Source organism: Papilio polytes, unplaced genomic scaffold (assembly GCF_000836215.1).
Source record: "Papilio polytes unplaced genomic scaffold, Ppol_1.0 DF822067.1, whole genome shotgun sequence".
Lineage (NCBI taxonomy): Eukaryota > Metazoa > Arthropoda > Insecta > Lepidoptera > Papilionidae > Papilio > Papilio polytes.
This window is the reverse complement of record NW_013527137.1, coordinates 7,013,388-7,039,803: the sequence shown is the minus strand read 5'-3', so window position 1 is coordinate 7,039,803 and position 26,416 is coordinate 7,013,388. Positions and strand designations below refer to the sequence as shown.

Below are 26,416 nucleotides of genomic sequence, written 5' to 3'. Positions count from 1 at the left end.
TGTCCCGCCCGCTCGACGCCTGCATCTAACAACAACAAATATCTTGTAACTTGTAGATACACCCAAACTTGTACTTGATAATGTACTACTTGGTCTTGTATGTACCTCATAATCGCGTTCGTGTTGTTCAGCGAACTGTTTGAAGTTGTCGACGATGATGCCGGCGTTGGAGCAGTCGTAGACGTAGAGCGAAGGCGCGCCCATCCACGTCTGCAGGTCGTACATCGACAGCGGGATGTACTGCGTGTACGCCTGACACACACACACACACATACAGATAGCCGTCAATCTATTGACCATCTACTGAACACGTATATGATCGTATCTACATCGGCGCTATATCTTATCTGCAAACTCTTACTCTGTTAAAGACCCATATCTCTCCCTGGTTGGTGGGCTTGGGCACGCCGTGGCCATTGTAGTGGAACAGAACTCGTTCATCCTTGGCGTTGCGGCGCAACGAACAGCACAACTTCTTGATCTACAATCATATTCATACCTTGCTTAACTGCATTTACTAGTGAATTTAAAATTGAACCCTCTAAGACAGTGTATAATCATTACGGCACTTTTAAAAGCTGATAAAATAATAATTTCAACATCAACATATGTGCAAAAAGTCTTGTTGTAGCGGCGTTCAGTATTTGGACGGCCGTCTCAAGGCCGCCGCGGCCGGCTAACTAATTAGCCTAATTTGAATGAATTACCATTGACCTCATTAGGCATTTATATCAATTTTTGCAAGCTCAGTAAAGCTTTAAAAACCCTTAATCTATATAAGTATCTAAATTGGAGTGTTTGTAAGTGTGTTTGATATGAAAAGAAAAATTCCAAATTTCGGTGACATGGCGTACTTGCGTTGCCGATAACAAAAATCGCCTTTAAATTTTTGTAATGACCATTATTTTTTTAATTCGCGCTAAAATATACGGTCGATAGCTCGATATTTTTTTGTAGAAATGCATAAAAATTATATTTCTTGTATATGAAAGATATGTAACCTTTTATATGTATAGCATATACATACATACATACATACAAAGAATTAATATTGCACTGTGGGAATATTTAGAAGAGATGAATTATAGTAGTACCTCATCACTGGTGGGGTCAAGGGACTGCTTGTAGCGCGCGCGCGGCTGCCAGCGCTCGTACTGTGTCTGCAGCGCATGCCCAATACTCTCTAGCGCTTTGCCCGGGGACAGTGAGTTCGGATCTGACATGCAAATTGTACTCATACAAACTGCTTCCTTTCATCTCTTAAAACTATCCACAGTTACACAAAAATATTAAATAGTCAACAATAATAAAATCCACATTGATCTTTGAAAGATATCAAGATGTACATAAAATTTAAAAAGATTTTGTAATGTATTGACAATTAATGTGTTAATAAAGAAAATACATTAATCAAATTAGAAGTTTTAGTTCTATGAGACATACCAATCCAACATTCAAGTCTGGCGCAGGGCTGAGTTTTCACCACATCTGGAGGATCTACGCCCACATTGAGGCAGAGGACCAGCGCTACACAGTGTGTCTTGTACTGAACAAACATTTACATGTTATATTAACAAATCAGTGTTTTAACATTAAACCTACCTAACATTGATCCTACATATATTTAAGTTTATTTATTAAACTTAGGTACTTTTAAATTAGTTAGATCAATTATAAAAATTTATTTTCACATTCTCTAATTATAAAAGTACACAGACAGTGGTTGGATAGTCACAGATTTTTTTAGAATTACAATTAATCATTTACATTTGAGAACCTCTTGTTGCAAGCAGTTTATGTATACAACTATGGCATTAACATTATTTTCTCTATAGGAAATAAAATATTGTAATAATTGAATGTTAATATCAGGTGGGATCATGGTCAAGCGCTAGTTTAGTTTTAATTTAAAAGAAACATTATGGAACATTTGATTATTGACTAAGAATAAATGTTATAATGTTATGATGTTTAATTACTTACAAGTTTATATTTGTACACTAAACAGTAGTGTAAAGTCGATTTCAAATATGTTTGACTTAAAAAAATATTGACATTTTATATTTGAAATTATGTAAACAAAACATTAACTAAAACAATAACAATAAACAAAAATGTAAGATTAGAGATTTCTGTTGTATCTACAAAAATATCTTCATTTTAATATATTAAATATAATAGTAAATGCAAGGCAAACATCCCATGTGCGTTTGTTTTCAACATAACGTGTCCTTCAGCAAGTTATACGCAATTCAATTTTTTGCAGATACGACACCAGGTAATTTTAATTTTCACCTTTTCTTTAACTCTCCACGAGTGCTCCTCGCGTTCTGCACCTTTGATAGGCTCAATGTGTCTCGGTTTATTAAAACTTAGAGGCAAATCGTCTTCAGAGTCTGAACACTCACTATCTGTCTGTCCACTATTTTTCTCCTCATCTTTAACGGCGAGATAAGGAGGCATTTCTGTCATTGTCACTTAACACTTGAACACGATTACTTCTGTTCTTAATATTCAACGCTCGTTAATACGTAAAGAAAACATTTTTTAAACTTCACAGAATCATGTGCGCGTCCATTTTTCAACACCACATGGGAATAAACAATAAAGAGCTGTCACTTTCTACGCATTGGTTATTCATTTTAACCTTGCCAAATAATTATTTTTGTTATTTTTTTCTGATTTAAAAACTTAATAATTCTAACTAAAGGTACGTATTAATTAAATATGTATGAATACAATTTCTTTCATTTTGATCACCATAATATGTCGCACCTTATCAGTATATTGATATTGACCATTGACTATGGTCAATATCAATATACTGATAAGGTATAGCATTGTTTAATTTCGTTACATGGGGAGTCCCTACATACGATATGAAGGCTAAGCAAATGCGCCATTATAGTGAGGGTAGATCAGATATAGGAAGTTAGAATCGGAATAATTAATGTTTCCTATTCATATAAAGTATGACATTGACCACGGAACTTCATTAAAATCTTTAGAATGCAAGAGATTATGAATTTTTTACTGAGAAATCTAGAATTATTGTCTTTTCCACATAATGTATATGTATGTCGGTTACAGACGACTCTTCTTTCTTTAAATGTCGCATTACCACAGGATTGTCTCATCATTCACCAATATTACTAATCATGTGTAGCAAGTACTCAAGAATTGTTCTCCGAAAACCATTAATGGAATTAACATAGGTGAAAAAAAAAACAAGACTTGTTAATGATTTAATATTATGAGGTTTGGACTAATACCAGGAAAATAACACAAGCCACCTCATTACCAAACACCACAATTACTGATAGTGTCATATAAATAAACTAATTATCAGCGTAACATAAAATTACATTTTATATTAATCAGTATTTAGGTTTACTTGGGAAAATATTGGTTAATTTAATATATAGTCCTATTTTAATAAACATTGAGCAGAAAACATGTCACATCTTAACTGCACTGCATACATAACAATTATTACACAATATACCATTGGGTAGACAATCTATGTGGAATGAATGCCGACAGTTGTAAACTATGAGGTTTGAGGCATTGGACAAGTCCCGGACTATGATTCTGCCTTGACAGACATGGCACAAGAAGTCATCTGTCACCGATATTCCTCTCTGTTGACCAGCTATCAATTTTTCATGTAAATCGAAATAGTTTCTGAGGGTAATAACTTTACATGCTTCTTGTACTGACATTTGGAGATGGTAGTCACACATCATTTTTGCCAGACACTCTTTAAGATCCTTGATCTCACAGGCAGGTTGTATGTGCTGAATCAACATGCGCGGATCTACGTAGTTCCCTATCCTCTTCAGTAGCAATGTGACACACTCAGGTTTGTCCACAGTCTGCTGTATGAGGTCTGTCCACAGCTCCTTATCATTGTGTTCCTGGCAAAAGTTGATTGCTTGGTTTATATCATTTAACTTCTCTATTATAATCTGCAACGCTTCTCTCGTATTACCAATGCGACTTAAAAGAAAAACCATTTCTGGATAAAATTCATTACTTTGACATACATCTAGAGCTTCTTGAATAGGATAGTTATCGCTACATCTTAGGAATGGCAACAACTTGGGCCGCGCATACTTTGCATATAACTTAATTAGCTTTCCATGGTATCGGCCATTTGGTTCAATTTTGCTATAAGCATCTAAATACTTGAACAGGTATAGATCATTGTTCTCCAGCTGTTTCTCCACCACCTCAACTGGTATCTTTGTTTTTCCATGTTGTTTGTCAATATGTTCAACAGGAAACTTCTCCAGTAGAATGGATATGGCTCTGTCACAGTCTAGTTGCATTAAATTAAGAATTTTGTCATATATTACTGTATGCATATCATGCTCTTTGATCAGTTTAAAAACATCCATATGTTGTAAACTCAAATAGGTGGTGAGAGCCTTATCATATTTCTTTTGATAGCAATAAAGCAAAGCCAATGCTTCTAAATATACATTATTATCTACTTTGGTAGTTAATAAATGTTCAAGAACCCAGTTAATAATTACACCAGTTCTGTACAGAGATGGATTCCATTCCTTCACTAATTTAAGGAATCCTTGTGGATCTTCCTTTAAATATTCATTAAGAATTAATTCATAAATGTGTGGACTTAAGACTTGTTCAGAAATGCGAGGAATGTAAGTGCTAACAGCTCGCAACTGCTTAACTGCATCAAATTTAAGGATTTGATTCTCCCATAAGATTTTATCATTTTTAGACACTTTTGCGCATATTTTTGCTGCTGCATCGTATTGTTGATTAGATAATAAATGGTCTAAGTAATCAACGCCAACAGTAACTACAGAATGCTGACTAGTTTTGCCACCAACTTCATCCAACACAGCAATAGCTCTTTCAAACTCTCCTTTCTTTGTGAGCCAATTTACTTTATCATCAATATCATATGGACTGGCGACTATTATTTCTTTAGGTGATACAATGAAAAACCGATTTTCTTCAATTAACATATCTAAAAAATAATCATTGCATGAGTTTTCTTCATAACCTCGAATGTTTAAAGTATCAGCGGAAAACTCATTAAATTCACAGTCTTTATAATCTGCTACAATTAGAATGGGTCTTTGTGATTTTCCTGTTTCTGGATCAGGTTCCTTTGGAACACTAAGAAGTACAAGTTGATCATCCAAAGGGCCAAGGCCACTAATAAAGTACTCTTTACTTTGAAATGTGTAAACAGGATCTACTAAATATTCTGTGTCATCTCTCGTCTGTAACTCGATAGAGCTTCGTTTTCGAATCAGACATATCCTTATGGTGTCTACCCACCCAATCATCAAGGTTTTGGGGGCAGACCAGAGTAAGTTACAACGAAAATCTTCTATGGATCTATTCAAACTTTTTTCCCATTGAATAAGGCCTAGAGAACACCTTGCTACAAGGTCATAGACACGTACACCAACTTCGCTCGCCCATGCTACAAACCGATCGTGCCAGGCTATCGCTTGCACATAGCTCTCACACTCGCAGAGAACTGTGCTGCGAAGACGATTCAAAAATGTCTTCTCATATAGAGTTAATTTGTTATCACCTGTAATACAAGAAATAATTATTATTATGATAGTTTTCCCTGATTTTCATACTACCAGATATTCTTACATTAACTAGTCATACATCAATACTTTCATTCAAATATTTATGTTAATATTAATACCTGTAAGAAATCTTCTTCCCGTTCCAGATTTGTAGTAGAATGGATCCAAAGCTACCGACTTCACAACTCTGCTCAAAGTAAGACTGTGTGTATTGTCTTTAGAATATAAGCCGTAAACCAACACTTTGCCATCATCTGAACAACTCGCTATGTAGTCCCCATTCTCATCTACAGATATCTTGTTAACAGCAATAGCGTGCGCTTGTAAGTCCTTCTGGTTGTTGTCTTGCGAAAATGGCACGGTGTTCCCTTCATGATCAAGTAAGTGTATGACTCCCCATTGGGTGCCGAGGCATATAAACTTAGTATGAACACAAATACAACTCACAGCATCAGTCATTAAGATATTTTGAACGTCATTACCCATTCTATCATATTTTAGCTTTGGCTCCCCGTCCGAAGACAAGTTATCACAGCTCTCTTGATTTAAAGTCATCTTCATTTATTTTGTTCCTGTTAATAGCGACAATCACATGATCAGACAATTACAGTGTAAACTATTTTCAAAATGTGTGTTTTTGTTCAATTTCTCCGTTTTATTTCAATTCGTCTTTGTATTTTGATATTTTTTTATAATTATGACAATTTTGACATTGAGTTAAGTTGGGTTGCTATATGTTATTACTATTTACTAAATACCAGTAACTTCAGTAGGTATTTGTCTTTAAGTATTTGAAATTACGCACACATACGATTAAAATAAAAAAAATCGAAAACTATTTTTGTGAGTATGCTATCAGTACTATCAGTGTACTTTTTTCGTTTTGTACAATATTAAAAGTTGTTTGATTATCGTTAAAGACATAGACAAAATGTGATCGAAATTATTAATTAATTATTAATTCTAGCAATACTGATACAAACAAGCAGTTCCCTATTCGAAGAACGCGCGAAAAGTATTTTTTTTTTATAAGCAGCTTAATTAAGTTTAAAATGAATTTTAATAATTTACACGAAATAGCTGGAAGAAAATATGAGAAATACTTGTCAACCTTCGGTCGAAAAGTTTTAAAAGTTTTGATTCAGCAAAACACCAAGGGTATGAGATAATTTTAAGTAGTAAAGTAGTGGGCATGAAACGTTAAAAATAAATCAAACAAAGGAGACAGCCGAAAAATATGTTACTTTTTACAGATGATCTTGCTAGCAACAGAAATAATTTTAACATAGGCAATACACGTCCATATTCTAATACGGAGACCGCCAAGTAAGTTATTCAGTTAATCGTCACACGAGTTTAATTATTATTGTTAATTAAGATTGTTAAACTTTTACAGCTTCAGATATTCGGACTTAAATCATATTCCTCCTTCTAACAGTGAAAAAATTGTTATTGATTTTGCAAATGATAATTTGAGCAATGATCATACAGTTAGTAGTCTACAAAATGGAGTTGATTTGGTTACAAATACTATGCCGTGTGAAAATCCAGTAGTACCAACATCAAATGAACTTGTTAAATGTGTATACGAAGATGTTAATCCGCAAATTGCACATCAAAATATGCATTCAAATTCACTTAATAACGACATCACACCAGTGCCCCCCGCTAGCAGTTTGTTAAACATTGTCAATGACGAAGTACGCCAAGAAAGTAAAACTTTAGATCATGCCGATGAAGTACCATGGGAGGATATGTTTGACACTGAATTGCTATCGGATGTTAATAATACTGAAAAAGATACTTGTGAAAATTATGTAAAAGCAACGAAATTGTCTGAACCAGAATTCCTTAATAAACCAGTGGAAAATAATAACAGCAAAACACGCGGAAGTAAAACTTCAAAAAAACGGGTTAAAAAACATCCCGCTGATATTGAAGATCTCTTACCCAAGAAAATTAAAAAAAACCCCAAAGACAGTAAAGTAGTTAAATCGAGTTTTCGTAAACAGAAATATTCTAAGAGTGTTAAGACATGGTTAAATGATGTTGATCCTAGTAACCCTGTTGAACCAGAAGTACCAAGCGAAAACCTGCATGCCAATGAAACTGGTACAATAAGCAAGGAAAATTCATTAAAAACGCCAGATACAAACATTGAACAAAGTAAATATAAAAGAACAGTACAAGCACAATTATCGAACCAGAATGGAATTATGAAATATTGTAAACCAAAAATTTTAAGCGAAGTGAATAACGTTGAGAAACAAGGATCTACAACAGATGCTAATAAAGAAAGAATTGTAAAACCTAAATTTATTCCCCCAATTAAATCCCAAATTCCTGTTAAAGAGTTAACTTACGACATAGCAACTATCGAAAATGAATCTTTAAATGTTTTAAATTTATTTGAATATAGTGACGAAGAAATAGCTATAACCCTTATTTATAGGTAACTAAAATAATTTAAACAATAGCATACTACGATTTGACTACAAAAATAATGAATGAAGATATTCAATTATAATTAACAGGAATGGTTTTTGTCAATTAAACAAACAGCACACTGAGGACGTGGATATAGCAGAAGGAATTATGATTCTTACTAAAGATAAATATTACTATTTAACAAATTCATCAACCAAATACAGGTACGGCAATTAAACAAATTTTGTAAACAATTATAATTTTATTAACGTTTGAGAAAATGTTTCAGTGAATCGTTAGAAACATTTCTGAATAAAAACTCTTTGGTTTGTTACGAAGGTAAACATGTTATTACACATTTCGTAAATCAATTTGGGATCTCCATCGACATGTGTAATGCGAAATTTCTTGATGTAAAGGTAAGTATCTTTCATTTTTTTTATAAGATAAGGTGGCAAACGAGCAAGCGGCTACCTGATCTCGCCAAAATGTCGAAGCGACCGCTGCCCATAGACATCCGCAATTGCAGATGCGTTGCCTACCCTTATACGACGGAGGAAGAGACGCACATAATGTAGATATTTCCCCTTCCTATGCAACTTCTCCACCGTCAAATCCACTTCCTCTTCCCAACCTCTCCTTATAAGAAAAGGGTGGTAAAGAGAAAGGGACTTAAATAAGGCCTCCGGCACCACACTCATCAGACGAAACACGGAATTGCTTCCATTTCACGCATGTCTTCTGTATGGTCGTGGTATTACTGGGGGCGAGCCGGCCCTGTTAAATAAAAGAAAGGTGTTATTAGAGGAAGTTTGAAAGTAGAACCAGTCATAGAAAAATTGAGAAGCAAAAGGTTAGAGTGGCATAGACATATTATGCGAAGAGATGCTGATCACATAAACTAGAAAGATTAAGATTGAATGTGAATGACTACAAAGGTAGAGGAAGGCCGAGGACAAGGGATGAATGGATGACCAGTAGCGATAGTGGCAGGTTGACAATAAAACCCGGAAGAATTTTCTTTACTTTTAAAGGTGTAGTTTCGGACTTAAAAGATCGAAGATTTTTTTTAATTACCATTTGTTTTTCTGTATTTAACATATCGTAAGTTCATCTTTGCAGGTCGGCGGGAGCCTTTTAGACCCTGACAATCCACCCGATAACTTTTCACAAGTACAAAAGCTGATAGGTTACGTGGCCGAGTTCACCATAGCGACGGAGTGCGGACTGCAGAAGACGGCGTGGTACCTGATGCTGTTACAACACTGTTGGCAGAGAGTTCAGCAATCGCTGCTCGATCAAGGCCTGTGGAAGGTCTTTATGGATATCGAAATGCGGGTTTTGCCCATCATTTCAGGTACTTTGTACCTCAGGCGATTATCTCTATGTTCGGAAAATAAAACTTGGCTTATTATATTTTGATCTAATTTAGGAGAAATTGCTTAATATTGAAGTTTCATCGAAGTAGGAGTCCAATATTAATATGGTGTGATTAGAGATGGAGAGAGTGGGCGTGTGCGTGAACATGGAGAAACTGAAAGGCATGGAGCGGCTGTTGGTGGCGCGCATGCAGCGCGTGGAGCAGGCGAGCCACCGCGCCGCCGGCCGCGTCTTCCAGCTCACCTCCGCGCCGCAGGTGCGCGCCATCCTCTACGACGAGCTGCAGCTCGACTCGCACTGCAACGTCAAGATCCGGGAGACCATCTGCAAGGGAGCTAAATCCACTTCCGAGACAATGGTCACTGTAGTAGTTATTTACTCGTCACATCGAGTTTTTATCACTTGGATCGTGTTTGTTTTGTGTCAATTCCTGCTTTCCTCAGCTGCGAAGCTTAATGAATAAACATCCGCTGCCTAAACTGATCCTGGAGTACCGGCACCTGCACAAGGCGCACAGCACCTTCCTGCTGGGGATAGCGCAGTGTGTGCGGGACGGGGTCGTCAGACCTGTGTGGTAAAAATGTGTTTGATACATTCTTAAGCCTGAACATTTTGTGATTTGACTAGTTTAGTATTAACGTTTTTTTTTTTTATTTCATTTTAACGGTGAAAGGTCCATTGAGCCGGACATTGTTAAAACTGAAAATGTTTTTTTTTATTAAAGTAAATCTTGTTTAGCTATGATGTGGCTTGTCTAGTCTAGTTCTCATTCATTTTTTCAAGTCTAAAGTAAAAATAAAATTAGTTCGTAATAAAGGGTCTTTCAACAAGGACGGGTAGATGAATAATCTGTGACGGCCATTTTGTTTGGGCGGGATCTGTAAATTATCTTTTTTCTTATTCAGTCACTGATTATATATCACCATGGCAAGTTACATGGTTGAGCAGCATGTGCAAATGATAAAACTATATTATCAGAATGAGTGTTCGTTAGTGCAAACGTTGTGCGCATTGCGCCCATTTTACGGCAGACACGGTAGTACTTCAAAGTTTTCAACGATTGGTGACCAAATTTGAGACGACTGGTTCAATAAACAACCTACCAACACCTTTACTTCAAAAGAACGATAGATCGACAAGTAACAACATGTAAGCAATTATTTTATTAATTACGAATCGTCGAGCAGGGAGCAGAGTGCGGCGGCCACGGGGCGGATCGCCTGCAACACTCCCAACCTGCAGGCCGTGCCCAAGGCGCCCTTCGCCCTCAGTATGTTCCCCGCTCCGTTTGGGGAAGAGGAGGAGGCCTTGAACCTGCGGTCGCTGTACGAGAGCCGCGCGGGCCGGCTGCTGGTGTCGGCGGACTTCCGGCAGGTGGAGTGCCGCGTGCTGGCGCTGGCGGCCGGCGACGCCGCGCTGCTGGCCGCGCTGCGCGGCCCCGACCTCTTCACCCTGCTCGCCGCCACCTGGTACACACGCACTGTTACGGTAGGAGGAGTGCCGAGTGATCCCTTCTAAAGAGCGTTCGTTGTGAGGTGTAGGCTCGGCAAGGAGGAGGCGGCCGTGACCGGCGAGGAGCGCGAGCGCACGAAGCGCGTGGTGTACGCGAGCATGTACGGCGCCGGCGCCAACAAGCTCGCCGACGTGCTCGGCCTCGGCTACGACCGCGCGCTCGAGGTCACCGCCAGCTTCAACCGTCAGTTATGCTCCGCTTCCAAGTACGTCATTTGGTAGCTCACCGTAACTGATGTGGAGCAAACGGTCATCACTCCAGGGACGTTTCCGTCGCTGAGGAGGTTCGGGCGCGAGGTGGTGGCGCGGTGCGAGCGGGACGGCACGCTGCGCACGCCCTGCGGCAGAGCGAGGCATTTCAAGGAAATCGCGAGCCCGCACGCCGCCGCCAGGGCGCAGGCGGAGAGGAAAGCCATCAACTTCATTATACAAGGTCCGGTTAAGTCGCGTTACTTTCGATTCCTCTTCCACTATCGACTGGCCAGCTGAGGGTGCAGTGTCGCGTGTGTCAGGGTGCGCGGCGGACGTGTGCAAGACGGCGATGGTGCGGTGCGCGGCGGCGCTGGCGGGGCGCGCGCGCCTGCTGCTGCAGATACACGACGAGCTGGTGTGGGAGGTGCGCCACGAACACCTGCACGAGGCCGCAGGTGCGCACTGCCTCGCCTTGCTACTCTATTTGCGACTCAGAGGGTAGATGGATGGTTGGATGTGTCTAAATGATATAAATTGAGGCGTAGTGTATGGTGCAGCAGTGATCCAGCGCGCGATGGAGGGTTGCGGTCCGGCGTGCGGGCTGCAGGCGCGGCTGCCGGTGGCGCTGCGCTGCGGACCCAATTGGGGGCAAATGGAGGAGTTCACACCACAAACTGAATAAATTTATTGAATTACAATTTGTCTATTTCGTTTTCACCTTTCAAAGGAATCAAATAACAATGATAAATAAATAATCAGAAACATACTAAAACATATATTGTATTGGAATTGAAGTGTACATTCTTTAAAAGTAATATGGAATTACGTAAAACGTAAATGTACATTCTTAAAAACCTAGTCATTTTTATTACATGCAGTATTACCTATGGTTTTACATGAAATTTAAATAAACTGTGATATCGCACGTTAATGAACATTTTTATCCTTGGAACTCGTGTTCCTGAATCCAATGTTACATGAAATTAGTCATCTACAGAATTAAAATACTCTTTGAATAACTTTCTAAAATAGTAAAATAATGAACAACCTATATGAAAAAAAACTAAATCACGAAAAAATTATAGTGTAATCCCTGTAATTCAATACAACGTAGACATACATGATAAAAAAATTCAAAACGCACATATTTGACACTTGCAAAATTTTCCAAGCAGGTCAATAGCAAGTTCTTTTATTTAAAAGTAAAACATTTTATTGAAATGTCTCGTATTTTGTATCACTTTCGAAATAAGCAGAATAATGCATTCCTTTCATATATAGCATCTAAACTTGTTTAACTTTCCTTTTATGTACAAGTTTCAATAAATCATGTTTTAACACCGATAAGTGTGAACAATGTGTTTCTGTGCACACTTTTGACTGCATACTCTGCGGTGCTGAGCCCGTCTTTGTTGTGGCTCATTTGGTTCTCTGACAGAATCCGGCTGCGGTCTCTGTTCTTCTTCTCCTGGGGATGCACCAGCATCGTATACCTCGACAATTCACGTGGGTATCTGAAATTAAACTACTTATGTCAAATATATATCTAAGAAATAAGTATTTGAACATTATCCTTGGTCAAAAGAATATAAAAAAAAAGATTATAAAATAATAATAAATTTTGTCTGCGAGAAAGTGTAAAAACTTAATAACTAGCTTAAGTATTCTTCCAGTCTATGTTCTACATCTGTGCCAAATATCATCAAAATCTGTTAAGCTGTTCAGGACTTTATAAACTACATCTCATTTGTCCATCTAAACATATGCATTTATACTAAGATAGTGGAACTGACCTAATAACTTTTAAATTCTTTGCCTTTAGCCTGCCTGCAAAATCATCATCCTCTCCGCCCCAGCCTTCAAATTTGTTGGAGAAGCCATTGACTGCAATATACTGGTCAGAGCGTATCGCGAGCGCGCCGCCGACCAGGTAGTCGTACGTCAGAACAAACCGGAACTTGTCAATACTAGCACTCATGTGCCGAGGCTCGTGCAGGCAAGAGTAGAGGTTGCCACTGTCCAGCGGCAGCAGGTCGATGTCATGTAAGATGAGGCATGGGAACTTGTCCACAATGGCTTGCTTAGCCCCAATGTTGTAAAGCAGGCCTTTGTTCCAGGGTTTCTCATCTTGTTGCTCTATTACGTAAATACTGAAATGTAAATTAAACATAAGGAGGTAAACACGGTGATCAACAAAGCCCATTGATATCAACAATGCCAGAGGAATTACAGATGCATTGCTGGACTTAAGGCGATTTTTAAGACTATTCAATAACTGTGTGAAGCAGAAAGTTTAGCGAAATGAAATACTCTAAGAAATACTATAATAATACTAGAGAACATCAAATGAATAAAATAACTAGTTAATGTATACTTACGTGTAATGGATGCCTTGCTTCCTCAAGAAATTATGCATGTATGGGATAAATGTGTCTAATTGATTCTGTCTGTCTCTGTATGTTACTAAAATGGCAACACTTAGAAGAGGGTTGCAGTTCTCCGGAGTGTAACTACCGTTAACCAGCCCATTGGTTGTAAAGTCACCAAACTTCCTTGGAACATTCCTTGTGTCAATGGAACTTGTACTTTGTAGTATCCCATCATAGTTACAATTGGGTTTTTCTTTATTTACTTCTAATTTAGGATTAGTTCGGAAAAAGATGTTGGTCGTCAAGTGTTCTCTAGGTATATGTTCATAGTGATATCGGCCGTATGAAGCAAAAAATTGAATGACTGCTACTAAACATAGCAGAAAGATTACGCACGAGCTGATCTTTAACTGCAATAGTCTGTTTATTGGAAAACATTTAGGCATTGGGGTAAATTTACTATATCCCTACATTTACCTGAAAAAAAATTATATGTAACTTAATTACAAATAGTTTATGGTAGAATTACTACCAATTTTGAATAGTAGTATGGGTAATGTATTCTGTAGTTTATGTTCAAAATGTAGGAACACTGCCCTTGTTACCATTCCGAGGTTTATTTAGGTTAATAGAGTTATTTTAATTACATAAACATACAAGGGGCCACTTACTAGAGATAAATATTTCAGTTATTAACCAAACCTATTTCAATTATTACAGATGAATCAGCACTCAATTATCACCTTTATTTGATGTATATATTATCATTGAAGATTTTTTAACAAAAGTTATCCTTATTTTAATCTAATTATTAGATGTTTACAGCAATCTCATTCAATTATCACTTCTCTTGTAAAACTTGACAATCACTGAAATGTGAAAGAAAACAATCTGAAAATGAAAAATTGACAAGTGAGTGTTGCAATTATAAAAAAAAAGAATCTATCACATTTTTTAAGGGATAAAACATTGAATATCCAAGTATTTAAGCTCCATAAATTGTTTAAATAGTGGGGTTAAAATGCATTCTAATTTTCATAATATAAAGTTAGCTTACTAGCAACAGTATATGAATTGATTTGTTTATTCAAAAGTTATTACTTGAAAATGTTATTCCATAAAGTTCACATAATAAATAAGGAAATAGCTTTTATCTTCTTTGATATAAGATCAACTTTCCTTTTCAAATAAGATATTAATATATTTTTCTTCTAGCTATTGTCAAAAATAATACAATAGCTTTCTAAAAAGAGATTTGAAATGTGGAAATTTGATAAAGTACTAGCCAAAAATAGTGGAGTATTTTAAAGACAGTTAAGTATATTACTATCAGTGAAAATAAAAATTGGTAAAATTGTCCCATGATTGACCAATGAGATTCATTGTCCCTTAAGATATGCCATCACAAAATGAAATTGACCGATTGCATTTTATATAGTTTAAATGACATACAGACAATTCTAGAATTAAGGTCATACTAGGTACTTACTATTGTATATTAACAAACATATTTTAATCATTTGTACAATACTTATCAATAGTGACACACATCCTTATTTCTTTATCAAATCTAGGACAAACTAGTCCCACACTAATAGGAAATATTCCACTATTGTTTTATGGTACATAAAATATCTAAGAATCACAATTATGTTGCTTGTATATATTTTTCATTGTTACGAAAGTTAACCAATTCCTGGGGGTATGTTTCCAGAGGGGGAACACCGATGTCCATCTTTGTTGCAACTTAAAAGCTGAGATACATGGAGGTGTGATGTTTTAGTAATTTGCGTACCATATCAAATTAATCCATTTAAACGGAATATTGAGAACAAATTAATTTTAACAATAATATAAACAAAGAAAGGGGATAATTAACACTATTAATTTTCCTTCAATATCATCCTTATAAAGTAATTTCTCTGATATCTCTGATATCATTGGATAGATCATGTACATGTGCATGTACCCTGCACTGGTATAAGATCTAGTAGATTTGATATTATTTCGTAGGATAAGCGCACAATGAAATTAGTATGACAAAAATACAGTAATGGTATTAAATCACTCGCGTTACACATAAGAGGAATTGATGTTTCGCAAATGTAATATTGCGTTTAATTATTGTGGCATTGACCTGTGTTCTAATTACTAATACACTTTGCAACTTCATTTCAACGCATTTGTTTACGTGCATTCATATCACCCGCCATTGTGGCGAACATTTGTCAATGTCACTCTGAAGTCTGGACTCAAAGTAAATAAATCGCGTTCTATTGGTAATTTACATTATATTATTATTAAATTAAAGTATATAAAATAGTTTTGAGCTTCGTTTATACAATATTGGCACTGACTGACTTCATGAAAAGGCAATGTCTCAGATTTCACAAATAAGTTTGGCTCGGGAACGAACCTGCAAGCCACTAGTTACATACGAAGATATTACGGAATTCTTAAAAGATCCTCCTTCATGGAGAACGCTATGTACGGAGTTGAAGCCTCACAGCCAACAAGCTATTCGAAATGTGGATATCAATAAAGATTTTGGAAAAACATTTTTGGAAACCCCGCAAACTTTCTGTCACTATACGACGGAAACGGAAGACTTAATTGAACGTCAAAGTATAAAAAAGTTACCAAAAACATTGGTATGTCACGATATGGCCAACGGATATCATGACGATTGGTGAGTTAGAATTATTGATAAAAATGTTTCATAAATCTACTAATATTTTTTTATATTGTAAATATGTAAAATTCAACATTGATGTTCATTTAATTATAATCTGTATTTATTATAATCGGTAAAATTATGACTCAAAATAACGTTTAAATTAATATTAATATAAAATTTAAAAAAAATCTAAAATTTAAATTTAATCTCATTTTTACTAAAACAAATGGACTAATAATTAATTATACTATCCATACGCTTCTTTGTTTCAAATTAAGATAAATAATAGAATAAGAATAATCTACTTGTTAGATTTTACATTTTAGAATTTGCGTAGTTATATGATTATTTTAACTTTGATATTATTTAGCGTGGTGGATGGTACAAATGACCATGAAGCGTACACGTTCTACAACTGGGGCGGGATAGACATTTTCTGCTACTTCAGCCACCACCTCGTGACCATACCGCCTCTGGGATGGATCAACATTGGTCATGCGCACGGGGTTCAGGTTATCGGTATGTGTTTGGAAGTCCCGACTTTATTTTCTGCTATTTTTGAGTTTTGCACTTGCACTATCTTCATTTATATACCGAACAGCAGAGAAAAATATTTTCGTCTTTGCGTCGCTTTCTGTAAAAATTCTGTGACATAATTGGTTAATTAAAATGTATTTATTACACATGTTACTGCTTCCATAGGAACTATAATAACAGAATGGAGCGAAGGTGCAACGTTTTGGGAGAATATCTTATCCTCAGAAGACAAAATGCGAGACTTTGCCAACGCCTTGGTCTTTATCGCGAAAACACTCAGTTTCGATGGATGGCTACTGAACGTTGAGAACAAGGTTTGTTACCTAATTGTATTATTATTCTGCAATTAAATACGTGTGTGGTAAGTATTTGAGTGTGGCGCTGTGCATGCAGGTGTCGCGGCCGCGCGAGCTGGTGACATTTGTGCAGCTGCTGCACAGGGAGCTGCACGCCGCGCTGCCGCACGCGCTGCTGCTCTGGTACGACAGCGTCACCGTCGCCGGACACCTCAACTGGCAGAACTGTCTCAATGAAAAGAACAGGTTTGTTTCGTTCTACGCTGCGAGGATTTCATGCTAAGTCTGCTTATTCACTTAATTTATTGATATCGTTAGGCATTTTGACTACAGTTACAGCAGTAACATCAAAGAGTAAAGTTTTAAAAATATGAAGTATTTGGTAAATAAGGTAATGAGCTTCCAATGTAGGGCATTCTTCGATGTGTGCGATGGCATCTTTACGAACTATTCGTGGTCGGAGAACGAGCTGCGAGCGAGCGCGATGGCGGCCGGCGAGCGCCTCACCGACGTCTACGTGGGGATCGACGTTTGGGGACGAAATTTCTACGGCGGCGGCCAGTTCAATACGCAGGAGGTGAGTTAATATAAATTATTTATATTTGTTTCTTTGTCGGCGTCTGGAAGATCTTCCGTACTTAATATACAGTGGAGATTGATATCTGTAACTTAGTATCGACGCGTGTAAAGCTTATGTCAGAAGAGTAAAGAGTGAGTGTCTCCGGGGCAGGCGGTGAAGCTGGCGCACAGCTACGGGTTCTCGCTGGCGGTGTTCGCGCCGGCGTGGACGCACGAGGCGCGCTCGGACGCCTCTTGCGACGTGGACATGTTCACGCCCAAGGTTAACACGTACGAGCAGTTCCTGTTGCGCGAGCGCGCGCTGTGGGGCAGCCTGTGGCCCTACCTCAACACTAAGCTGCCCTGCACTTTGCCTTTCGCGTCCTCCTTCTGTCGCGGACAGGGCATCAAGCGCCGCTTCTATGGCGAGGTATTACACTTCAATTATAAGCAAACGAAGAAAAACACTGATTTCAACCAATCGGTTTCATTGTTTCAATTCCAGCATATTTTCATATTAGTAAATATTTTTTATTATTCTTCGCGTTTAGGTAATAAGCCCAGGGCCGTGGTTCAACTTGCGACACATGCAGTACCAGCTAAATTCAACACACGGTCCCCACGGATACCTGCTTTCCATGCTCGAGAACATCATCAATGCTTCCCGCCATGGCTTGTTCAAGAACAAGGCGGTGATGACTCGTTGCAGACGGTCCCTCGAGCTCACCAGAAGCGGATTAGATACAAAAAAATCATTATCCGTTAACGCTTCGCGGGTGTCCGTAGTCAAAGAAACCAAATCCGAGACCGCAGCAGAAGCCAACTCCATTCCTGTCGAGGAGAAAGATGAGAAGAACGAAAACGTAGAAAAATCTTCGAGCTCACGTAAAGTGACCGACGCATTCCGAAATTTGTTCAAAGTTGCACCGTTCAAGGAGGCGGAAGATCAGCCCGAGCCCAGCGCGGCGGCGGCCGGTCCTCGCCCCGGCGCCGGCGCGGAGACCGACAGCAACGCCGGCGAATCCGACAGTTCCATGGTTCAGACCTCCTTGTATATCCGCCTCGGTCAGAACCCTAAGAAAATTCGTCTGGCCCTGGCGCCCGTGCCCAACGAGTTGGAGTGTCTGCAACCTTATTTTAAAGACAGTTTTATCGGCGGGTCATGTCTCAAACTGAACCCCTCGGACAAGGTGGACCCCGGGCATCGTTGCCTCAGGCTGCTGCACTGCGACTTTCCCTTCGACGGCGACTTGATCGCTTGTGTCGTCACTAAAAATTTAGTCAAACATCCGGATCAATATCTGAACGTGATCCTGCGCGTGCTGTCGGCGAAAGGAGAAGAGACGAAAATTGTGTTATTCGGAGGAACCGTTTCCGAAGGCAAGATGCCGCCGGCTAGCAGCTCTTCACTCACCTATGCCCTGCCGTGTAACTCCAGTCCCGGCTTCAATGATCTGCAGAAGTATATGTGGCTTAATGAGCCGGGATTTTACGTGCCCGTGGATAACCATTTCGGTTGGAACGTAAGGTAAATAAAAGCGATTTTTAAACGAGGTTAAAAAGAGAAGGATTGTAGAAGTGGTCGTGTTGACGGAGCTCGGTGCTGTGCAGGTACTACGTGGTGAGCGCGCGGGAGGCGCGCGTGGCCGCCGTGGACTGCCGCACGGCCCGCGCCGAGGGGCCCTTGCTGCTCGGACACTTCGGACTCTGCCAGGACGCAAAGGTAAACTTATAATGTTCACTCAAAAATGTTTTTTTAATTATGTCTAGTCTAAGCATCAGTGTTACTTCCGAGAAGACCAGTAATGTAAAACACGGAAATATGTTTTGCATAATATTTTTTGCAGTTGGGGTGACCATATCGTCGTGAACCACCTGAACATTCCATACACGGCTATTACTCGTAGCCGGATATTTATCTTCATGTTGGGATCATCGTCATGTATTATGTCTAACATTTTGTATTGTATTGTAAATTACGTTCTAATAAAGTATACCATTTAACTGTTGTTTTTATCAGATTAATAACGGTATTTGCAAAGCGCTACCGATGATAAAGAAATCTCCTGTTTACTTTAGTACAATGCCTTTTTTTAAAGAAATACAAATTCATAGGGGAAGTTTATTAAAATACTCTTTATCTGATAATAATGGAAGATTACTATCTTATTACTCTCACACAAAATTTTTAAGTGATTCAATTAAGTACAAAAACAATTTCTATATTATAATGATATACAAGAAAAGTTATCAAGAAGACTGATCGTCTTCGATTTAGACACGGAAAAACAAGTAAATTTTGATCATATGAAATCTATTAAGATGTACTTCGATACAAAATAATGCAAAATAAAAAAAAAACACATTATTGTTATATTCAGAGCGAGAAAGATTGCGATACGTCGATAATACAGATAATACTTGTTGAGATAAACACGAGTTGATCTTATTTTTTACACATTTATATTGAATGAGTTCTTGGAGATATGAGAATAGAAAACGATCGCTCTCCGGTCATTTGGGTATGTTATTTTTATTTAAATTAGATAATTAATTTTCCTTTCACTGATCACAATGTTTGCAGTTAAAACGTATAGGTTCAGAGCCAGAGATGATGTATTTCACAAGTAAATTCAATTCGTTAGGATTTTTGTAGTTCGGCGTTCGACTCATATTTACTTTTAAAATATTTTGGACAATAGCTTACAAAGCTTATATTTTATGATTATAATTTGTTGATTTGTCTATAATTAGTCAGGAGATCTGTTTTAATCGAGATATACATAAGTAACGATATTAGGGTCGTTAAGTGTCGCCGCCCACTGCCGCGTTTGCGCGCCGGCGACGCGACGCAGCGGATCATGAATAAAGAGACACGAAGACTTAAATGTTTCCCAGTTTCTTTCTCAGTGAAGACATCGGCGCGGGCGACGATTTCCTACGTCGCATTGCTCATTTTCATATCGATATGTTTAATGAGATACAGTTTATTCACCTCAGCAGCAAGCGCTCACGAGCCACTACTCGCATAGACGCGGCTTATTTCTTTAAAAAATGTCGTCAAACGCTGTATTACACTGTGTCCGTTCTGAACCTATATCTATTTTGTTTAACTATAAAATATTGACGTGTGTCGCGTGGCCGTGGACACGGATTATTCGGAAATAACGGAAGAAAATATTTTTGTTGCGGTAATCCCTATGTAAGTTTCGGGTTTTCCTACTTTTATATATTTTCTGTTATTTTTGGTAGCGCAAGTATAAAAGGATTATAATGAGATTATGAAGATAAGAAGATAGACGTAAGAGATAAAAAAAAACTAACAAAACCAACTACTTGTAATATAGCCATGTTACCTCATTTATGTAAAAAACACGAAAATTATAGTATAATCTGTGGTTTAGTGAATCGGAAAATTTATTCGTTACTACCACAAGAATGATATACTTACAATGGTACATTTTACTAGGATAATTAAACTATGCAATATTTTTAGTAAAATAAATTTAATTGCGCAGTAATACAAAAACACATGCCTGTGGATTTTAACCCGGTTTATTCCTGTCGTAAACCTGGACTATGTTCTAGCATACGCTTAGTTGAAAAGGAGAGTTTTAACTGGAATTGAAGGTGCTTGTTAATTTTTTTAGGGAATTAAATTCTAACAAAATTCTATTTATTTGAATTGAATAAATTGTTTAGGAAGTTATTAGATTCACGACAAAACGATAAAATGTTTTATTTTATACTTTTTCTACCGTTTATACTTTTGCTACAAATTTAAATGCAGGCGCATAATTAAAAAAAAAACTTGCAAAAAACTACACACGCATAAAAGAGATGAAAATCAACAAACATTTATAAATGTTTATGCGTAATTTATTATATGTTAATAAACCAATTGACATACTAAGTATTTTTTACGATGGCATGTAAAAACTTACAGCAATTAATCATTACGAAGTATTTTTGTGTTAAAAACTTTCCTTTCGAAACATAGTTATTTGGCCAAATGATATAAAAGTAAGGGCGATGTTAAAGCGGGACTCGCTGCAGCAGTGAAATGCGATATAAAAACTCGTGCGTATTAACGCACGCTGATTTAAGGTTTTTGACCTCAACGCGGACAAAATCGTAGTAAGTCACTAGTTACGAAAAAGTATGGTCATGTTTTAATTACAATTAGCGTTTCAACATTATTAATGCATTAAAATTAATTAACCTGTTAACATTGTTGTATTTGTTGATAGTTTACAGGTGTAGCTTTCGGCACAGTTTGTCCGGCGCGGTCGGGATCAACAGACAGGGTACTACGGCGTTAGTTTAGCGGTAAGCAATTTTAAATAATTTATTAACTATTTAATTATTTTTAAAACGTTAATTATACCTTTTTTAAATCATTGGATGAATAAAGTATAATTATTGTTTAATTCTGGATTACTATGCCGACGCGTAAAACTAAGAACTTTATAACAATAAAGTATTTTATTAATAAGACATGTTGGGTGGAGTGTGCGGCGCGGGGGCCGCGGGGGGTGCGGGAGGTGTGTCGGGTGCGGCGTTCTCTACCGCGCTGCATTTCTTTACGGCCGCACAGTGCTTGCTCTGCGAGTCTTGGCCGCCACACTCTAATATACCAAGTAAGTTTCTATATAATTTCTCACACCTATATGATAAACGATAGAAGGTGGATAACGGTTTTAAATACTAATCACTTAAGAATATTAGTGGATGCTTTATTGCTACTATTTTAACAAAACAGTTAACTAATCTGAAAGAGAATGCAATTTCTATACCTAGAAAGAGTTCGTTAGTGGTTAGGTTACCTGTTAGAATATTGATTGCAGATGGGTCTAGTTACGACATGGTCGTGGTGGGCGGCGGCAGCGCGGGCGCGGCGCTGGCGGCGCGGCTCAGCGAGCTCGGCGCCCTCAGTGTGTTACTGATAGAGGCGGGGGGCGACCCGCCACAGGACTCTGTTGTGAATATCTACCTAACGTAAATCTTAAAAAAATGAAGTCGTTCAATCTGTACTCAATCTCAAAGTGTAGTATCTGTTCTATTCAGCTACATAAATAAATAAATAAATCTCTTTCTATATTTTAAATTAACCGATTTCAGGTGCCCGGTTTCAAAGATGTGTTGAAATCAAGCCCATACGATTGGAACTTTACGACGGTGAACAATGAATTCTCGAGCCAGGCGCTGCAGGGCGGCAGCCAGGGTCAGCCGCGAGGGAAAATGTTGGGCGGCAGCGGTTCCTTGAACGACATGGTGTACGCTAGGGGCTTCCCTGCGGATTACGATGAGTGGGCCGATCTTATAAGTGAGGAGTGGACGTGGGACAAAGTACTACCATACTTTAAGAAGACGGAACATCTAACGGATGAAAGGATAGTAGAAGAGCCCGAGTTGGCCGAGTACCACGGCTTCGGCGGAGAGATGGAGGTCTCAGGGAAAAACGAATCCACTTACACCACCGACAGGTTTATTGAGGCGTTTCAAGAATTAGGATTTAGACTTGTTAAAGATATGACGAATCCCCAAAATATTGGCGTGGGTCGATTCTCCCACAATATCAAGGATGGCCAGAGACAGAGTTCGCTCACAGGTTTGCTCAATAATGCAGCGAAAAGGAATAATCTATTCGTTTTAAAAGAATCGCAGGTTGTCAAAGTTCTAACAGAAAATAGTACAGCAATCGGTGTGAAAGTAATGATCGAAGAAGAAGAGTACCATTATTATGCGAACAAGGAAGTAATTTTATCTTCGGGTGCATTTAATTCGCCAAAACTGATGATGCTCTCTGGGATCGGGCCAAAAAAGCATTTAGAGGAGTTAGGAATAGAGCTAATCAAGGACCTGGCAGTCGGGGAAAATCTCCACGACCACGTGATGGTGCTAACTTATTTGGCTGCAGATAATGGAACCTGTTTTTCCGACGAACGAAGTAAGTACTTAGATGCTATAAAATACTTATACGATCGCAGCGGGTCGTTCGCTAAGACGACGGATATCGGAGTTTACATATCGCTATCAGGCTCGGCTAGAGCCAACGTGCCCGACTTCGCCATTTACCCGACCTGTTCCCCGGTCGGCAGCAATTTTTATCAAGGCTGCCTCAATGTTTTGAGATTCAAGAAAGAGATATGCGAACAACTGGACGCTGAAAACAGGGATAGAGAGTTAATATCTTTAGCTGTCGTAAATCTAAAACCGAAATCAAGGGGAAGAGTACGTTTGAAGTCTACGGATTATTTGGACCCACCCTTGATATACACGGGCACGTTTAGTGATCCGAGGGACTTGGAAGGGTACCCTGAAGCGATGGATCTTGCATGGGCTCTGGTAAACACCTCCTACTTCCAGAGTAAAAATGCTCGTGTTATCGATCTAGATATTGAAGAATGTAGAGCATTGGAAGGCGACAGCAAAGTGAAATGCATAGCGCGGTGTTCGGCAATGTCAGCGTGGCACTCTGTGGGCACTGCGGCAATGGGCGCGGTGGTAGACGCTGAGATGCGCGTGCGCGGCGTGCAGGGGCTGCGTGTCGCCGACGCCAGCGTTATGCCCACAATCATCCGCGGCAACTCCAATGCGCCCGTCGTCATGATCGCAGAAAGAGCTGCCGATTTCATCAAACAGGGTTTAAAAGCAATTTAACACTAAACATTTATTTATATTACGTATTAGGTTTACACAGTATTATAGTTTCATGATGTTCTTCGTAATATGTCCATGTCAAGTTCGAAGCAGAAATAAAATACATATAAAACTACATGAGGTGTCTTTTCGTCCACTATCCGTGGGAGAACCTATCATTTCCTATTTCTGTTTCACATGCTTTTATATTTAAACATTTGTAAATAATTCATTAACAGTCTGTATTATAATATTCATAACATTAAATAAGTTACTTTCTCTATTTAACAATCAATTATAGCTTGTTATGATTTAATATTCAATCCATCAAAGGGCAGCGCGGCGACAACGTAACGTCGATGTAATGGACACGGTCGCGTGACGTGACGTGACCCGAGGGATATCGACACGTCTTACATAACTGTCACAAATGTTGACTTTACGGGGTCACTTGTGCAATTATGCATCTCTATGTATAAGTAACAAATAACATTACATTTAAACGAGGTAGATAAAACTACTGGTCATTAATTTTAAACATGATACAACTTGTGGTCGCCATCTGCGAACGCCCCAAGTTTTAGGGTTGCTTCCGGTTGTAACGGAAGTGTCGGTCTGTTGAGACAGGGCCGGCTGCATGGGTGCCAGTAAGATAGTATTTATTACAACTTAATATGGGAATTAGTTTTTTGTTAAAACAATCTAAAGAGCTTCCTCTAAACTATGTAAATGTATGGATACAGGAATTTGCAACTTATTTAGTACCAAATGTATATTTCAACTGAGTACTTAAGTAAAATAATTTAACTTAAAACAAACGTTTCAAATTCAGTGCAACGGATACCATTGGTGTTTTTAATATTATTATATCATGCCTTGACTTTACGATTAATTCAACTACTTACTTATTTAAAAATAAAAGAGAAAAAGAAAGCTGTTTTAAATATTTCACAAATAATTTGCTGCGAGAATTCAGCGGACTCTTATCTATGTAAAAATCTCTGAAGTAATGTCTAGATGAACGTGCTACTGATAACATATTATACGGAAAACTTTTATTATATAAATACTGATATCTTCCTCCTTTCTCCTATAAACAAAGTACTTTTGTATTTACATTGAAAAGTAACAAAACTTCGTAAGTTGATTTACATTATTACCTGAATCAAATTTAATTTTACACAAAATGTAATTCAATTGCGTTCAGTATTACGTGATTTGATACCATTTCTATTGCTGTACCGTATCGAATTGAATCACGATATAGTTACCTCAAATAATGTCACTGTGACTGCGTGTTGCCGACCCCATTTGCGGCGCGGCGTGAGGATAGAAGCTCGCTGACCGGACAGCGCGCGACAGCTTTCTCCCACTGACAAGCATGCGTAGCACCTTAACTTGTTTATTTAACAATTTTGTGGCCACAAAATGGTTATAAGTAATTCATTTTTTATTTTTATGTATTGTACATAGGTTTTACTTGTTGTCTTCATCCAATAATTTTCATAACTGTATAGTTGTTTACATAACACTTACATCGTGAGCATATTAATGCAAATCGATACTTACAAATATAGTTGATGGTTATGAAATCCGAGACGATTTGTATCACTTATGTAATTTCCTGTTGACCATATTTCGATTTATTTTTAACTTTAGATATATTTTTCTTTTCATGCAGCTGTAAACTAAAATAGAGTTTTAGTAAGAACTAGGTCAAGATGGAATTCTACACTATCATATTATTCCGATGACATCAAATAACATTTTAAAAAGTCGTGGGTTTCTTGTTTTAAGCTGTTAACTCACTTTTTTATAATTAGGTTTACTTTTCTCAAAACTCTATTTAGTTTCACAGTTTGTTAAGAATTGTATAACTGTTTGTCGTGGCGATGCGTAGAAAGTGTCAAAATCTGGTCTCGTTAGCAACTTTACAACTGTGAAATATAAGTCAGTCGGACTTTAATTTGTTTTATTCCATTATGGGAACACATCAATCGAAATCCAAGTTTTGTTTCTAAATTAAACTGAAGCAAACGTAATAGAATGCGAATGTGAAGGACAGTGCAATTAGCCAGGGGTGGATGACCGCTTCATTCAGCGGCCTATACAAACTGAAGCAACAATGACTAATTTCATGTTTTTACTACGTACTTTCTCCATAGCGTAGTTAATTGTTTAGAATACAAATCCACATGAATCTCACGGTTGCGGCGGCACCTTGCAATTATCGCGGCGAGG

The 26,416-nt window shown here is 38.0% G+C and overlaps 6 protein-coding genes across 11 annotated transcripts; 3 read left to right on the top strand and 3 right to left on the bottom strand.

The window, feature by feature from the left end:
• Window position 1: 1 nt before the first annotated feature.
• LOC106106914 (regulatory-associated protein of mTOR) lies at window positions 2-2,643 on the bottom strand (the record flags this gene model as incomplete). Its single annotated transcript, XM_013287572.1, has 6 exons — window positions 2,296-2,643; window positions 1,444-1,546; window positions 1,095-1,216; window positions 362-481; window positions 106-252; window positions 2-25 (listed from the first exon to the last, which is right to left on the bottom strand). Coding segments are annotated over exons 1-6 (693 nt in total), but the record flags the coding sequence as incomplete, so codon positions are not given.
• A 589-nt stretch (window positions 2,644-3,232) lies between these two features.
• On the bottom strand, window positions 3,233-6,269 carry LOC106107138 (vacuolar protein sorting-associated protein 41 homolog). The gene is made up of 2 exons (XM_013287849.1): window positions 5,705-6,269; window positions 3,233-5,581 (listed from the first exon to the last, which is right to left on the bottom strand). Exons 1-2 carry the CDS (start codon window positions 6,144-6,146, stop codon window positions 3,459-3,461), a joined length of 2,565 nt encoding a protein of 854 aa, XP_013143303.1. The 5' UTR covers window positions 6,147-6,269; the 3' UTR covers window positions 3,233-3,458.
• Window positions 6,270-6,477: 208 nt separating this feature from the next.
• On the top strand, window positions 6,478-11,794 carry LOC106107137 (DNA polymerase nu-like). 2 transcript variants are annotated; one of them, XM_013287848.1, is made up of 13 exons: window positions 6,478-6,743; window positions 6,839-6,911; window positions 6,982-8,037; window positions 8,120-8,236; window positions 8,302-8,431; window positions 9,135-9,369; window positions 9,509-9,750; window positions 9,836-9,966; window positions 10,580-10,861; window positions 10,934-11,088; window positions 11,167-11,337; window positions 11,417-11,551; window positions 11,657-11,794. In XM_013287848.1, the coding sequence occupies exons 1-13, from the start codon at window positions 6,638-6,640 to the stop codon at window positions 11,776-11,778; spliced, it is 2,955 nt and encodes a 984-aa protein (XP_013143302.1). In that variant the 5' UTR covers window positions 6,478-6,637; the 3' UTR covers window positions 11,779-11,794. The 2 variants fall into 2 exon arrangements, with proteins under 2 accessions (XP_013143302.1, XP_013143301.1); XM_013287847.1 differs by having other exon boundaries at window positions 6,481-6,743; window positions 11,654-11,794.
• A 142-nt stretch (window positions 11,795-11,936) lies between these two features.
• On the bottom strand, window positions 11,937-15,971 carry LOC106107140 (beta-1,4-galactosyltransferase 2-like). 4 transcript variants are annotated; one of them, XM_013287853.1, is made up of 5 exons: window positions 15,882-15,971; window positions 14,137-14,334; window positions 13,475-13,942; window positions 12,890-13,246; window positions 11,937-12,610 (listed from the first exon to the last, which is right to left on the bottom strand). In XM_013287853.1, exons 3-5 carry the CDS (start codon window positions 13,909-13,911, stop codon window positions 12,424-12,426), a joined length of 981 nt encoding a protein of 326 aa, XP_013143307.1. In that variant the 5' UTR covers window positions 13,912-13,942; window positions 14,137-14,334; window positions 15,882-15,971; the 3' UTR covers window positions 11,937-12,423. The 4 variants fall into 4 exon arrangements, with proteins under 4 accessions (XP_013143307.1, XP_013143305.1, XP_013143308.1 ...); XM_013287851.1 differs by having other exon boundaries at window positions 14,137-14,356; window positions 15,882-15,966; XM_013287854.1 differs by having other exon boundaries at window positions 14,168-14,356; window positions 15,882-15,966.
• On the top strand, window positions 14,955-19,537 carry LOC106107139 (cytosolic endo-beta-N-acetylglucosaminidase 1). The gene is made up of 9 exons (XM_013287850.1): window positions 14,955-16,154; window positions 16,513-16,661; window positions 16,845-16,993; window positions 17,073-17,221; window positions 17,387-17,552; window positions 17,706-17,963; window positions 18,085-19,061; window positions 19,145-19,256; window positions 19,381-19,537. Exons 1-9 carry the CDS (start codon window positions 15,841-15,843, stop codon window positions 19,387-19,389), a joined length of 2,283 nt encoding a protein of 760 aa, XP_013143304.1. The 5' UTR covers window positions 14,955-15,840; the 3' UTR covers window positions 19,390-19,537.
• A 408-nt stretch (window positions 19,538-19,945) lies between these two features.
• LOC106107011 (glucose dehydrogenase [FAD, quinone]-like) lies at window positions 19,946-24,500 on the top strand. Of its 2 annotated transcripts, none has more exons than XM_013287678.1 (5): window positions 19,946-20,055; window positions 21,784-21,862; window positions 22,030-22,173; window positions 22,381-22,514; window positions 22,655-24,500. In XM_013287678.1, exons 3-5 carry the CDS (start codon window positions 22,032-22,034, stop codon window positions 24,194-24,196), a joined length of 1,818 nt encoding a protein of 605 aa, XP_013143132.1. In that variant the 5' UTR covers window positions 19,946-20,055; window positions 21,784-21,862; window positions 22,030-22,031; the 3' UTR covers window positions 24,197-24,500. The 2 variants fall into 2 exon arrangements, with proteins under 2 accessions (XP_013143132.1, XP_013143133.1); XM_013287679.1 differs by lacking the exon at window positions 19,946-20,055 and adding an exon at window positions 20,441-20,735.
• Window positions 24,501-26,416: the final 1,916 nt, after the last annotated feature.